General features: G+C 37.1%; 1 protein-coding gene across 2 annotated transcripts in view; it reads left to right on the top strand.

Annotated features, from left to right (window-relative positions):
• Positions 1–13,752, top strand: part of ntn1b (netrin 1b) — a 53,562-nt gene that overhangs the window by 25,885 nt on the left and 13,925 nt on the right. For both annotated transcript variants that reach the window (XM_079873340.1, XM_079873341.1), the window contains exons 4-5: positions 7,058–7,207; positions 9,651–9,704. In XM_079873340.1, coding sequence (XP_079729466.1) covers positions 7,058–7,207; positions 9,651–9,704 — 204 coding nt within the window. The remainder of the gene's footprint in view (positions 1–7,057; positions 7,208–9,650; positions 9,705–13,752) is intronic.

Below are 13,752 nucleotides of genomic sequence, written 5' to 3'. Positions count from 1 at the left end.
GCATATAGTACTACCGACATTGTAACAATACAAAGCGGGTTGAAAATCGTCAAAGTTATACTATAATGAGGTTTGTAGATGGTCTGTGTATTTATGTAATACATTTAATCAGATGCTTTTATCCAACGCTACTTAAGTAAAGGACATCACACACAATTTATCATAGAGAATCAAAATTATTCACAGTTTAGCAATTTCTAAGTTACAAGAGCAAAATCTAAAATGCATAAAAGTAGAGAAAAGACAACACTATTAGCTTTGCTTAAATGAGCGTTTCATATTAATAGTCCATATGTAAAGAATCCATATGTAAGAATTAAATTGAATAAGACATTTTTGCATTTACTTGGATACACTTACTTGGGAAAACAAAAGTAGCAGTACTGAGAACAATTATTAAGTCAGTAAAATGTTTTTTTGTTTTTATCCAGAAGAATTTATGTAATTAAATAAATAATAAATTACATAATTTCTGAATATAAATTATTTTGAGGATCAACTACATAATGAAAACATTCAATTTGGGTTTGGATTCAAAATGTTCGTCTTCATATGAACAAATATTGAACAAATAGGCCCCAGGTTCTTTTATATAAAATTGTATTTAATTGCTTCATTATATACAGAACTCTTAATGACTTTGAGCTGAAAGAGATTAGAATAAGACAGTTTTTGTACAATGGGGTTTCCCTGGAAAATGAGCACAGGCCAAGCAGACAAGGGGGACTGCCATGGAATTTGGGACAACAGAGCATATTAACAATAATAGTGAAACAAGCCAATTATTCACTCACCCATGAAAGAAAATAAATGTAAAGACACCAGAGATTACGCACATGTTCTAGACCTCATGTTCACACTTAGTGGTCAGATGTAAGGTCTGTAAGGTCCTGTTAAAAAACATAGTGAGCTGCCTTTAAAGCATCATGGGCACACTCCCAATGTTAATTAAAGGCGCCGATATACTCACAGCTAAGTTCTTTTTCGTTCTTCGTTTAGGGGTAAAACGAAGTTCGAAATACGTGACCGGCGATATTCTGTTATCTTTTCCAGAAAGTTTGCTTTGGCAAGTTGTTTCGAACTCCCAAAATGTACTCCAAACAAACTTCGTTTCGGCCTGATTTTGTTCGAAATGTCGTCACATCAGTTCGTTCTTCGATTTCGTTTGAAGTATATCATGGCCTTTTGATATATCAAAAGGTAGCCTACAGTAGGTAGCATGATTATGCTTTATTTTGGCCAATTTCTAAGGCAGCACTGCATATCCTTTGCAAACAAAGCAATGCATTGTGAAAAGCTTAGTGAAAAGAACCATTCAAGATGGATAAATGAGAGAAATGTTGGTTATAAATAATGTTATAAATAATGTTTTAATGCCAAAATTATTAATAAAAACAGTTAACTCTAAATTAAATTATTAATAATATTCCAGTGTATTTCTATGTTTATTAGAGTATTTTGAAATTATCTTGGCAAACTTATGCTAATGCTATTGTTGCACACTCTGTTGGAATCAATTGTGATTGTAATCTCCCATGCACTTCACATGAGGACCATAATTCATATGACACACCTGCTGCCCATGTAGAACGCTCCAAATCAGTCACTTATGCAACTTTCCTAGTATTTCAATCAAACTTTCCTACTAGGTTTTGCAACGGGGCCTGATTGTGGACATGAAATGAGAAACAAAAAAGATGGGCACACAGTTGTGCAAATACATGCCTAAAGATAAGAATATCTAAATATATTATATTATATTATTTTAAATATATATAGGCTATTATATTATTCATATAAAACATGAAATCCGTTCACAGCCTTGCGAAATCAGACATTTCCAAGGCGGCTGTAGTTTTAAATGCATGGATTTTATCCACGGTTGGTCCACAGATGAATTTCACAATGTCAGTCCCCCGGGTTCCCATAGTCCATTCACTCACAAAACATTCTTTGCTATTGCATATTTCCCACCTTCAAGCCAAGATAACTTGTATTCTCATTTGACTCTAGCGGACCCAGAGTTTGACGGACTGAAAGCTTCAACAAACCACAGCATAATTGATATGAGAGGCTGCTAACCCAATCACTGGAGTAGCTTAATTTTTTTGCGGACTGTCGGGTTCTAATGTGCAGATGTGATGGATGGCAAACACTGCCCATGTTACATTGACATTGCTGTGTGTTATCACAAGAGGAATGCATTTGATTCAGGGGAGGTTACAAATGGTTTTAAACAGCTTTCCCCTGCCAGCCAAAACATTTACTCGAGCTATATATGGGATGCTCGGAGGCCAGATGCGAGGGATACGGGCTTGTAAGGTCTTGTAATGACCTTAACATACAGAATATGGCCGGTAGAGTCGAAGCTTGTCCGGGAAATGCTGAGGAGTTCCAGTCACCATTGTCAAGCTGATTGCTTCACTCGTCTCAGGTGACAAACTCCTCAACATTGTGACGTCGTGTAGCGGACTGCTGTATTTATTGTTCGTGTCAGCCAACCATCTCATTGTGCTTATTTTGGATGGGAAACGCAACATCGTGCCAGCAGTGTTCAGCGCGTATGGAAATTCTATAGGGGGTCGTTTAGAAAAGGAAGGAATATTGCTTGTAAATAACAAGACGGCAGAGCACCTACCAAGACAAATCAGACCCAAAACCAGATCCATTGTCAGTGGCAGTCTGGAACACCTCATGCTTTACTGTATATCCCAGATTAACAACTTCATCCCTCATTGAGTTCAGAATAAACACCATGTCACATTTCTTTCTGTCCCATATTTGTGCTTAAAGGAAAAGTTCATCCAAAAATAAAAGATCTGTCACTATTTATTTACTCACCTTCATATCATTATTAACCCCTTTGACTAGGGCTGCTCGACGGATTTAACGGAATAAATATAATCAGAGTGAAACGTGAAAAGTTTTTTTTATATGCGAGCAGCTCATGATCTAGAGTCTCGAAGTGGCTTGATTTGCAGTAAATGCTGCTCCACACTCAGCAGAAAATGCAAATAATAATAATAATAATAATTTAATAGTCATGTAATTTTATAGACAATTTTATACTCATATTGATATAAAATCAAAAAAAGTTGGGCCAAATTGTGCGGCGATAAAAAAATAAAAAGATAAATTTCACCTTAAGTCCCAATCATTATTTTTATCAGAAAATGTTCAATTAGATTTTCCCCTAAATCTTGCAGCCCTACCTTTGACTTTCTTTCTTTTGTGAAACACGGAGGAATTTTAAATTTAAGTTATTTTTCATGCAGTTACAATGAAAAAAGAATACAAAAACGATGCAAAATTCACCATAAAAATATAAGTATTCTACAGCCCTACAGTAAATTCAAACTTGAAAATGTATTTAAAAAAAAATCGTAAAAATCCAACCAAATCTCTGTGCTGATTTCTTTAAAGAAAGTAGCAATATCTGGTTTGTGAACAAATTGTTCTTCTGAGTCGGCTCTTTTCAATTAATCGTTTTATCTTGTAATTAATCAGTTAATTCAGTTCACAAAACAGGTCTAAATGAGTAGTTCACTGACTCAATGCAAGGACTATTAGTGAATAACTATGACTTCAGATGTAGAATACTGTATAGTGCATTTGGACTACTTTTATCGTGCTTTTGTATCCTTTTTGAAGTCTCCGTTAATTGCAATTGCATGAGCGAGCTGAAATAAAAAATAAAAAACTGTTTTCCTTTCATGCTCCACTGAAGAAAGTGTCATATTGGAATGACATAAGTGTGAACAAATGATGACAGAATTTACATTTTTCGGGTGAACTGTTCCTTTAAACATGGAGAGGGGTTTTCAAAAGCCATGAGAACTTACAGTCTATGCCGCATTGCCCCACGCTCATTTCCCCAGCATCTCTTCTTACTACTGCTGAATTATTAGTAGCTCTGGTTTAGATTATGTGCTGTAGAGCTGTAGGGTCGCCTGTGAAGGCGTAAGAGCGGTGTCGTAATTCATCAGGCGGTGGGCTGGTTGGTGGGTGGCTTAAGTGCAGAACTGTAGCTGCTTTTAACCGAATGTTAAGTGAGCATTGAAATTCAAAGCATCCCACCACTTTGTGTAGCATTTATTAACATCAGCTAAATCATCAGTGATGGGGAATAGCGAAAGCGATCCAAATTAAACTGATGCACTGCTAAAACACTGTTCTTAAATGTGTTTTTAGTGATTTCTACAGTTCTTCCATGTGTACCTTCTATTCAGAAAACAATATGCATTCTCTTCTCTTTAGCCAAATGCTAAGGCCCAATATGTATTCTATATATGAATGTGAATGCAAATACTTTACTGAAATACTTCACAATCTGAATTACATACATTGCGTTCTAAAATGTTTATTGAAATTTCTTTCCCAATCAGATAGATAGACAGATAGAACAACCAAGAGAGGGATAGAATGACAGGCAGACAGACAGATAGACGGACGGACGGACGGACGGACGGACGGATGGATGGATGGATAGATAGATAGATAGATAGAACAACTGACAGATAGATAGGTAGATAGATAGATACAGTATATAGATAGATAGATAGATAGATAGATAGACAGACAGATAGATAGATAGATAGATAGATCGATAGATCGATAGATAGATAGATAGATAGATAGATAGATAGATAGATCGATAGATAGATAGATAGATAGACAGACAGACAGACAGATAGATAGATAGATAGATAGATAGGTAGATAGACAGACAGACAGACAGATAGATAGATAGATAGATAGATAGGTAGATAGATAGATACAGTATATAGATAGATAGATAGATAGATAGATAGATAGAACAACCGACAGATAGATAGATAGATAGATAGATAGATAGATCGATAGATAGATAGACAGACAGACAGACAGATAGATAGATAGATAGATAGATAGATAGAACAACTGACAGATAGATAGGTAGATAGATAGATACAGTATATAGATAGATAGATAGATAGATAGATAGATAGAACAACCGACAGATAGATAGATAGATAGATAGATAGATAGATAGATAGATAGATAGATAGATAGATAGATAGATAGATAGATAGATAGATAGATAGATAGATAGATAGATAGATAGATAGATAGATAGAACGACCGACAGAGAGACAGATAGATAGATGGATGGATGGTTGGATGGATAGATAGACAGACAGACAGACAGAACAACCAACAGAATGATAGATAGATAGATAGAACAACTGACAGAGAGACAGATAGATAGATAGACAGATAGAGAGACTGAGACAGACAGAATGATAGACAGACAGACAGACAGAAAGACTGAGACAGAGAGACAGACAGAACGACCACCCATCAGACAGACAGACGCTTGAACAGTGTCTACAGTATTTAGTGCGTTCAGATCAGTCACTTGTGAGGTTGCATAAAACTCACAGAGAAAAAAAAGCCAAATGATTAATGGCGCAATGACTCGTCTCTTCAGAACAACCATTTCTGTTCTGGCACTGCTAAGACTGTGTACAGCTTCTCCAGGGCAGACATAAATCTGAGACGAACAATTGCCTTTGTTACTAATTCAAGAAGTGACTTCTAATATTCATTTTTTTTTATTCCCAAGAGCTTTAGCTCTCACTACGGCTGGACCCCTTCATATAATTTCCAAATTAATCCCTGGCTACATAAAAACGGCTGAAGGCCTGATGGGAAGAGTTAAGTTTAGACTTCAAACAAGCAGCTTTATGGTAAACGTTTGGCAGCGTGAGCGCACAAAGAAATTCTCACATTTTAACGTGTGATCCTCTCGACTAACAGCTCAGCCAGAGCACCTTTGAAGTACACGCCGTTCCGTCATTAATGTGAACATTATTCAGCCTTTATTTGTGAGGGTTATTCGATGCCAAGTGTCAAGAGAAACTTGATCAGACGGTGCTCGGCCTATGCGAATGACAGCGCTGTGTCAGAACGTGAACGCATGACAGGTCTGTTTCCTCCACACGGCGGGTATCCACCATATCCACATACACTCTCTGGACAGGATCCAGACCTAGTGCATGGACACAGGTGTGGGCCATAACTGTTCTTAAAACCCCACTCATTTATTTTAAACTGAAGTTTCTGGTTTGTGATATGGCAAAGTAAAGTACCAGACTTGATATATCATTTTAAGAGGCATAACCCAGGTATAACCTTGCACTCCCCCGCTGTGAAATCTTCTATGCCACGGCAACAGAAATATTATTTTACCTAAGTTGCGAATGTGTGTTTGAAGTCTGTATTGAATGCAATGCAATTAAAGACAGTGATCTTTGATCAGAAATGTCTTTATATAGTTTCCTTACGGGAGAAAACAACATATAACGTTACCAGTGTACCAGTCCGATTCAAGGCAAAATAAGCCATGGGAAGGTTATTTTTTTAGTGAATCAAAACACACAGCGCAAGCAGTAGCCTCATTCACAAACAAATGAATATTATGAGCCAATTCTTTTTACTGAATCAGAAACATAGCGCGCAACTAGCGTAGTCTGATTCCCGAACAAATGACTCTTAAGCCGTCTTTGTTTAGGAATCAAAAACAAACAGTGCAACTAGTGTAGTTTGATTCCTGAACAAATGACTCTTATTAGCCGGTTCTTTTTAGTGAATCAAAAACATAGAGCCTCATTCGCGACCAAATTACTCTTATGAGCCAGTTATTTTTAGGAAATCAAAAACATACAGCATGATGCGTAGTCTGATTCCCGAACAAATGATGGTAACTTTGCTTTAAAAGAATGAATAGCTCAAAACCAGTTCACCATTTTGATTCAGTCGACAATTCTTTCACTGAACTGATTTCAACAGAGCTGTAACTGAATCAACATCCGATCCTTACGCAGCTGAAAGTAATTATTATTTTCAGTGGGTCTCTATATTTTTGATACATCACGTAAAATAGTGATAATTTGCAGTGTAAACATGTATGTAGAGCCACAGTACAGTATTACAAAGTGCAAAATCAGGCAAATATGAGTCACTAGATCATTAAAGTGCTGCATCAGTAACCACTGGTTTTATGTTTTCTCTTCAGCCTGTGATTGTCATCCGGTCGGTGCAGCTGGTAAGACCTGTAACCAGACGACTGGACAGTGTCCATGCAAAGATGGTGTGACTGGCATCACCTGCAACCGCTGCGCTAAAGGATACCAGCAAAGCAGATCACCTATCGCCCCTTGCATCAGTAAGATTCATCTGGCTTGTTTTTGTCTTTCTCCTACTGTGTCTTCAAAAAAAAAAAAAAAAATGTTTATTCATTGTTAGTGCCAAAAATTAACAAATTAATTACACTAATCTTTCAAAAGTTTGGGGTAAGCAAGATATATTTTAAAAATAAATTAATACTTTTACTCAGCAAGGATGCATTATATTGATCAAAAGTGACAGAAAAGGTATTAATGTTACAAAAGATAGATATTTCAATTAAATGCTGTTCTTTTCAACTTTCCTTAAAGAAATTGTCTCCACAAAAATGATTAAATATTAGAATGATTTCTAAATGATCATGTGACACTGAAGACTGGAGTAATGGCTTCTGAAAATTCAGCTTCGCCATAACAGAAATATATTAAAATAGAAATCCGTTTTAAATTGTAATAATAATCATTTGCAATATTATTGTTTTTACTTAATTTTTATCAAATAATTGCAGCTTTGGTGAGCATAAGATACTTACGTTTACACAACACCGTTTTCAACTAAAAACTGAAAACGAATACATTTTAGCTGTTCATTTACACTACACCGGCGTTTTGCTGGGCTGAAAATGCACGTTCTTGAAAACAGGTTTCTAAGTGCAAGTTTTTGAAAACTATACAGTTATTGTCTCCATGTAAACTACGAAAACGCAAATTTGTGAAAACGATGACGTCATGCGCATGAGTATTTCGTTTTCGGTCTACAGGTGCGTAGTGTTTCTTTACAAAGTGACATCGCCAACTACTGGCCTGGCAGCAGAATACAGCGTTTTTAATCGTTTTCGCGGATCCTTGTGAACGAGGATCGTTTTGATAATGCTTTCGTCTGTACGCGAAAAAGGCACAGGAAAAACATTTCCGTTTTAGTACATCGTTGTCGTGTAAACGTACCTTTAGAATTAAGAAAGCCTGCAATAAAATGCAATAGACACTTTAATAGAAATGTTGCCTAGGAAACCTTTTTATGGGAAATTGATTGATAAAAAATAATTTTATTGAAAGATATATCATTACTGATGAATAAATTACAAAACAAAATCGAGATTGTATGTTCTAATTTGGGTAACATAATTAGAATAATCGTTAGTCAATCTAAGTAAATCTGTTAAACTTTAAGAACAGCTTCATATTTACTAGTCGTAAAAAATAGTAAGTGTATTTCTAAAGCATTTAAAAATATTTATGAGAGTACCAGAAGATCAGTTGTAGATCTCCTACCAATCAAACAATATTTTTGATCAGTTAAATATTTACTATTTTTTATTAACCACAACAAATAAATAGGAAGCTATTCTCATACTAATGTTCAGGAAAACATTTCTGAATTATCTTAAATTTCATTGTCTCTACCTCTTGAAAAATGAGTGCGACCTACAAATTAAAAACGAATAAGAAAGAAATCTACTATTATGCAGCTTCCTTCAAAAATTATTCTTGGACCAAATTAGGTGGTGCAACATGAGTTGTTTCCCATTACCACCCACAGAGACATTAATAAAAAAATACTCCAAAGAAATTTTGCATAAACACCTATTATTATTCATGATTTCATGGCCCCGGCCCATTTAATTTCCGTATCGGTCCCCTGTTCCATTATTTCCTTGGATGGACATTTCGCTGATTGCCCTCCGCTAAGTCAAACAGACCATAAAGCCCTGGCTGACATGACCTAGTCTGCCCCGAACCTTGCTGACGGCCTTTCAACTCATAAATCTCACGCCTGCTCCAGGGGCATGATGGGTGATATGTTTATTGGCAGTATCAACAAGGCAGCAGACGGTCTCTGTGGCGATTAAGGACAGGCCCACACAGCAGCTGGCATTTCTCGATAAGATACTCACTGGGAGAGCAATACAATATGTGGCTATTAATGTGAACCGCTTCTATTATGCACTAACTGATGACATGGAAATAAAGATTTATCTGGCCCTCTGACAAAAGCAACTATAGACATGAAGCCATTCAGATTTGCTTGGCAAGGATTCACGTAGACAAATGAAACCCTTAGAAACTAGATTTCCCTTAATTTCTCAGGGTAAGTAACAAATGTGCTGTTAAATCTGGAGAGAGAGAGGGAGCCCCGACAATCGAGTGGAAAATATTTGGTTTCTCATATATTTTGTGATATAACGTGCTTTTGTTTTAATAGCCTGATATTAAATTTTTGCGACATCACACATTTTGCCAACTGCACATTTTAACAAGCCTCGATCCCCCATCGGCGTATATCTAACAGCAGAACGCTTAAAAGAGGAAGAAGGGGCTTCAGAGAGGAAACACATTAAAACTAGACACCACCACGTCTTCATGTCACCAGTGATATGTCTAATAAACCTGATATGTCTACTAAAATTTATCTGAAAAACTAATGAATTTTTTTTTTTTTACGGCATTAGGTTTTGATTGATTGTTCTTGACGGTTTGTTACAGAAATTCCTGTTGCCGCACCCACAGCCACCTACAGCAGTTCAGAAGAGCCTACAGGTGAGTCCAAAATAAATGAAACCATTTACTGGCGTTATTGTGGCATCAAGCTCTATATGGTAAAATATATCCTTTTTTATGCGTTGATTCAAACATTCTCTGCAATGCCTAAATGAGTAACGCAAAGGAATTGTGTTTAAGCGTAATAGTTAATAAGATGAATGAAATGGAATATAATGTTAATAATAATGTAATTAATAATAAATCAATTATTTAAATTAAAGGTACACTGTTAAAAAACAAAACTGCATGTATTTTGCGGAAGAACATTGTTTTGGTTGTGCTTCGGCTCTGCTTGACTCTGAGGATGAATATGGTTATCCTACTGCTCATAAAACATTCACTACTAGGCTTAAGAGATATAATCAGTTTAGATGGAAAGGATCTCAAGCTGACTCGCTGAAGACGTCACTGTAGCTTTACCCATTAATAGACTCGGTACACTGCGCTACAACAACCACAATAAATTGACCCTTCACAACAGATAATGCTTTACAATAAACTCTGTTAGACAGCTACATATGGCAATTTATCTGTTCAATAAAATACCTCACTCACCTGTTGAGTAATAAAAACACAGACATCTCTGTGTCACTTTTACAACATTTTAAGTCCCTCACTTCTCGTCATCACCGAAAAAGTCAATGTTGTCAATGTCGTTTTCTCATTTTGAACCAAAAAAACGCTACATAGTGTACCTTTAAAAATGTGAACCGCATATTAATTCTATTAAATATATTAATATTATATTAATCTGTGGTACAAATATGTGTATGTCTCAACAACAAATTCTCTACATACTGTAGCTGTGTTACTGTAGCTTGTCTCTCATTTCACTCCAAAACGGATCAATATTTCATGTCCATTTATGTTTATCAGCTACCTGTGTCAATATTACACAATAAACCTTTTCAGGGCGATACAAGACCTCTTGTGTCTGTACTGCAAACCTTTGATTGCCAAAACAGAGCCATAAAAATGTATTAGTGGATCTTTCACACATATGATCTGGTGATATCAACATAAGCCAATGCTTTCCTTCTCCACATGCTTTGTCTCGGTCACCATCAAAACTGGCTGGGACTTTAATCTGATTACATGCTTCATTTGAACACGTTTGCTTTTCCGTCACACTCTCGCAGCGCTGTGCCGTAAGGGAAAATACACCCTTGTACTTTCATTCATACTCAATTACCCAAGCTGCCCGATCACTGTCTGCGCTGTGGGAGTAACGCCCGTGACGTGCAGTCGTCCCATGGAGCCAAACTCAGCTTCTGAACACTTTCTGGCTCTGAGATGTTTCAGTAAGAGTATTTCAATTTCCCCGGTTAGCGCACATGCAACAGACACAGTAGTGGTGGTCAGTGTGACCATATTATTAATTGAGAAAATAAAATTGGCTGGTACAGGTACAAGTGTATAAAATTCTCTGTTCATCACCAGCCATTATTTTCATCATGAAAGTGTACAATTGTACAAAGCATTAAATCTCGAACGTCCTTCAAAGTAACTAAACTCACACCAATAAGTGAACTGAGTGAAAAAGAACAGTTCACTTTGCATTCACATTGACATTGGCCTTGTAAGTGGACTCAGACCACTAATTTTTTCTCTTTTTATATCAGCTAATATGTTAGGTTTTCTGTCATACTTATTTTTGAAACCACTAGAGAGCTGAGGGGAAAAAAAGAAGAATCAAATATAATGAGAAATTAATGAGAGAATGACAACATAAGACATGAAACATCACTATATCATAAATGATATACACTACTGTTAAAAATGTTGGAGTCAGAAGATTTTTACAGCTTTTAATACTTGTATTCAGCAAGGATACATTAATGACAGTAAAGACATATATAATATATATATAATTCAAATAAATGCTGTCATTTCAACTTTCTATTCATTAAAAAAATCTTGCAATTTTTTTTTATCATGGTTTCCACAAGGATATTAATAAGATATTAATGTTTTCAGAAGTGTTTTCATCAAATCATACATACAATATAGCTCAGGGGTGCCCAATCCTGCTCCTGCCGATCGACTGTCCTGCACAGTTCATCTCCAACCCTAATCAAACACACCTGCCTTTAATTTTCAAGTGATCCTGAAGACCTTAATTGGTTGCTTCAGGTGTGTTTGATTAGGGTTGGAGATGAACTGTGCAGGACAGTTGATCGGCAGGAGCAGGATTGGGCACCCCTGATATAGGGCAAAAGGGCAAAATATAAATGTATTAGTAAATTTAACCTCTTAAGTCCTTATTCTCTGTACCTGTCCTGCTGTACTCTACTGTGAAGAACGCTCTGGTGGGGCTCCCCGGTGGAGCAGCACAGTTGTGCTTGAGGGACCCTATTAAGCAGACATTTGTCCCTCCACAGGGGACATCCATTATTTGGGGGATGTGGGTGTAATGGGTAGCGTCAGGCATTGTGCTGCATGCCTAATGGACGCCCAGTCTTATCAAAGAGAAGCAGGATGAGGCGGACAAGGGCCATCGCCACACAAAAGCCTCCCCGTCCTCCGTTCATGCATTAACATGGAAATCAGGCGTGGCTGATATGGACTCGTCAGAATCATTTACTTTCTGCGACTCCACCCCCTTCTCTGCACTTTCTCACTCCCTGCCTCCAGTTCTCCCCCCACGGTCCTTCACATCCTAATTCTGCGCACCACCTTTTTGTGTTACCACCACCCCCCAAAGCTGCCAGACATCTCGCTCTTCTAGCACCCCCCTCTTTTACTTTCCCCTTCAAACTTTTTTATATTCGGGTTGGTGGTTCTTTCCTGCTTCGCCGTTGCCCAGGTAACCTCATTCAGACGGAATATAAAGGGACATGAAAAGGGTGGATTGGACAGAGGGCTGGAGAAAATAATGAAGTTTGTCCATATTCAGGCGAAAGCTGAAAGGTCTTCTCGCTCCCATCTCTTCCAGTCCACCAGAAATCTTGAGGTTATTACGCTATGTGAAGTAGCTGCGACGAGAGACTCTCGGGTTTCGGTTTGCAACAGGAGAACTGAGCCATTTTAACACTCTGGTCTCAGTCCAAGAGTTGCCTGGCGTTGAAGCGACTCCATCGCCGAGGGCTCAATGTGGGGTTCGGGTCTCCATGGTGGTGTCGAATAGATCCGCTGAGCGCTAGAGCTATAAATCATTGCGCGCTGGATGCCGTCCCTGAGGTTTATACTGTATGTGGAAAGCTGCGTTTAAATGAGGATTCGGTATTGTGGGCATTGTGACGGGGGTGCTCTGTGTCTGAATGAAGTTTAAATGACCTGTGAACCCCCTGCCCTGACATTGCTGAGTAAGTGGGGGGATATGGGGAGGCGCTTGATAATTAGGGTGAGAAAATGACTGGGTTAAGTGAAGAAAAGATTAAATGATTAAATACCCATTAAGTCTTAATTAGGTCTAACGTAACTCTCTTTAAATGTATGAATGAAACAGCAGCCCCAAAATCATCTGGACACTTGAGTCGCAGTTAAAAGTGCATGAATGCTATTGCATTAGACAATACCATACAAAACAAGTGGCACTGACAAACATATTATGCTTTTGTAGTAACTTTTAACCAATGAGTCCCGAGATGACTTTTAGTGCATGTATTGAAAACGGAAATAGCATATCAAATTTCTTTTCTTGGAAAAAGAAAATGCTACTTGGTTTGATTTTTTGTTATCTAATGCAATGCTATTAATACATTAGTGCCACAGCCAAGTCCATTTTCCATAACTTCACCCTAAAGCCTACTGTATCATATTTAATAAGCTAATTTCTAAGGCTTTTATGTTTTCAACATTATCAAATCTTTACTGGAAAACCTGTTGTACACAATCTACTACATGCCTTCTGTCGTCTGATTGATAGTTTATAATTTTTTTTTAGCGAGTAAAATACTTTTTTAATATAATTCTAAAAACTTCCCCCTTAAGGTTGTGGTACATGTGTCTTTTTGCTGTGAAATCTTTGTTTTTATAAAGTAAATATAATAATAATTTTTTATATTGTTAGTAATATTTCTAGATGAACACTTACTGGACTGAA

The sequence above is a fragment of the Squalius cephalus genome (genome assembly GCF_949319135.1).
Source record: "Squalius cephalus genome assembly, chromosome: 1".
Classification (NCBI taxonomy): domain Eukaryota; kingdom Metazoa; phylum Chordata; class Actinopteri; order Cypriniformes; family Leuciscidae; genus Squalius; species Squalius cephalus.
Note: the sequence above shows the minus strand (reverse complement) of the source record. Positions and strands in the feature narration are given on the sequence as shown.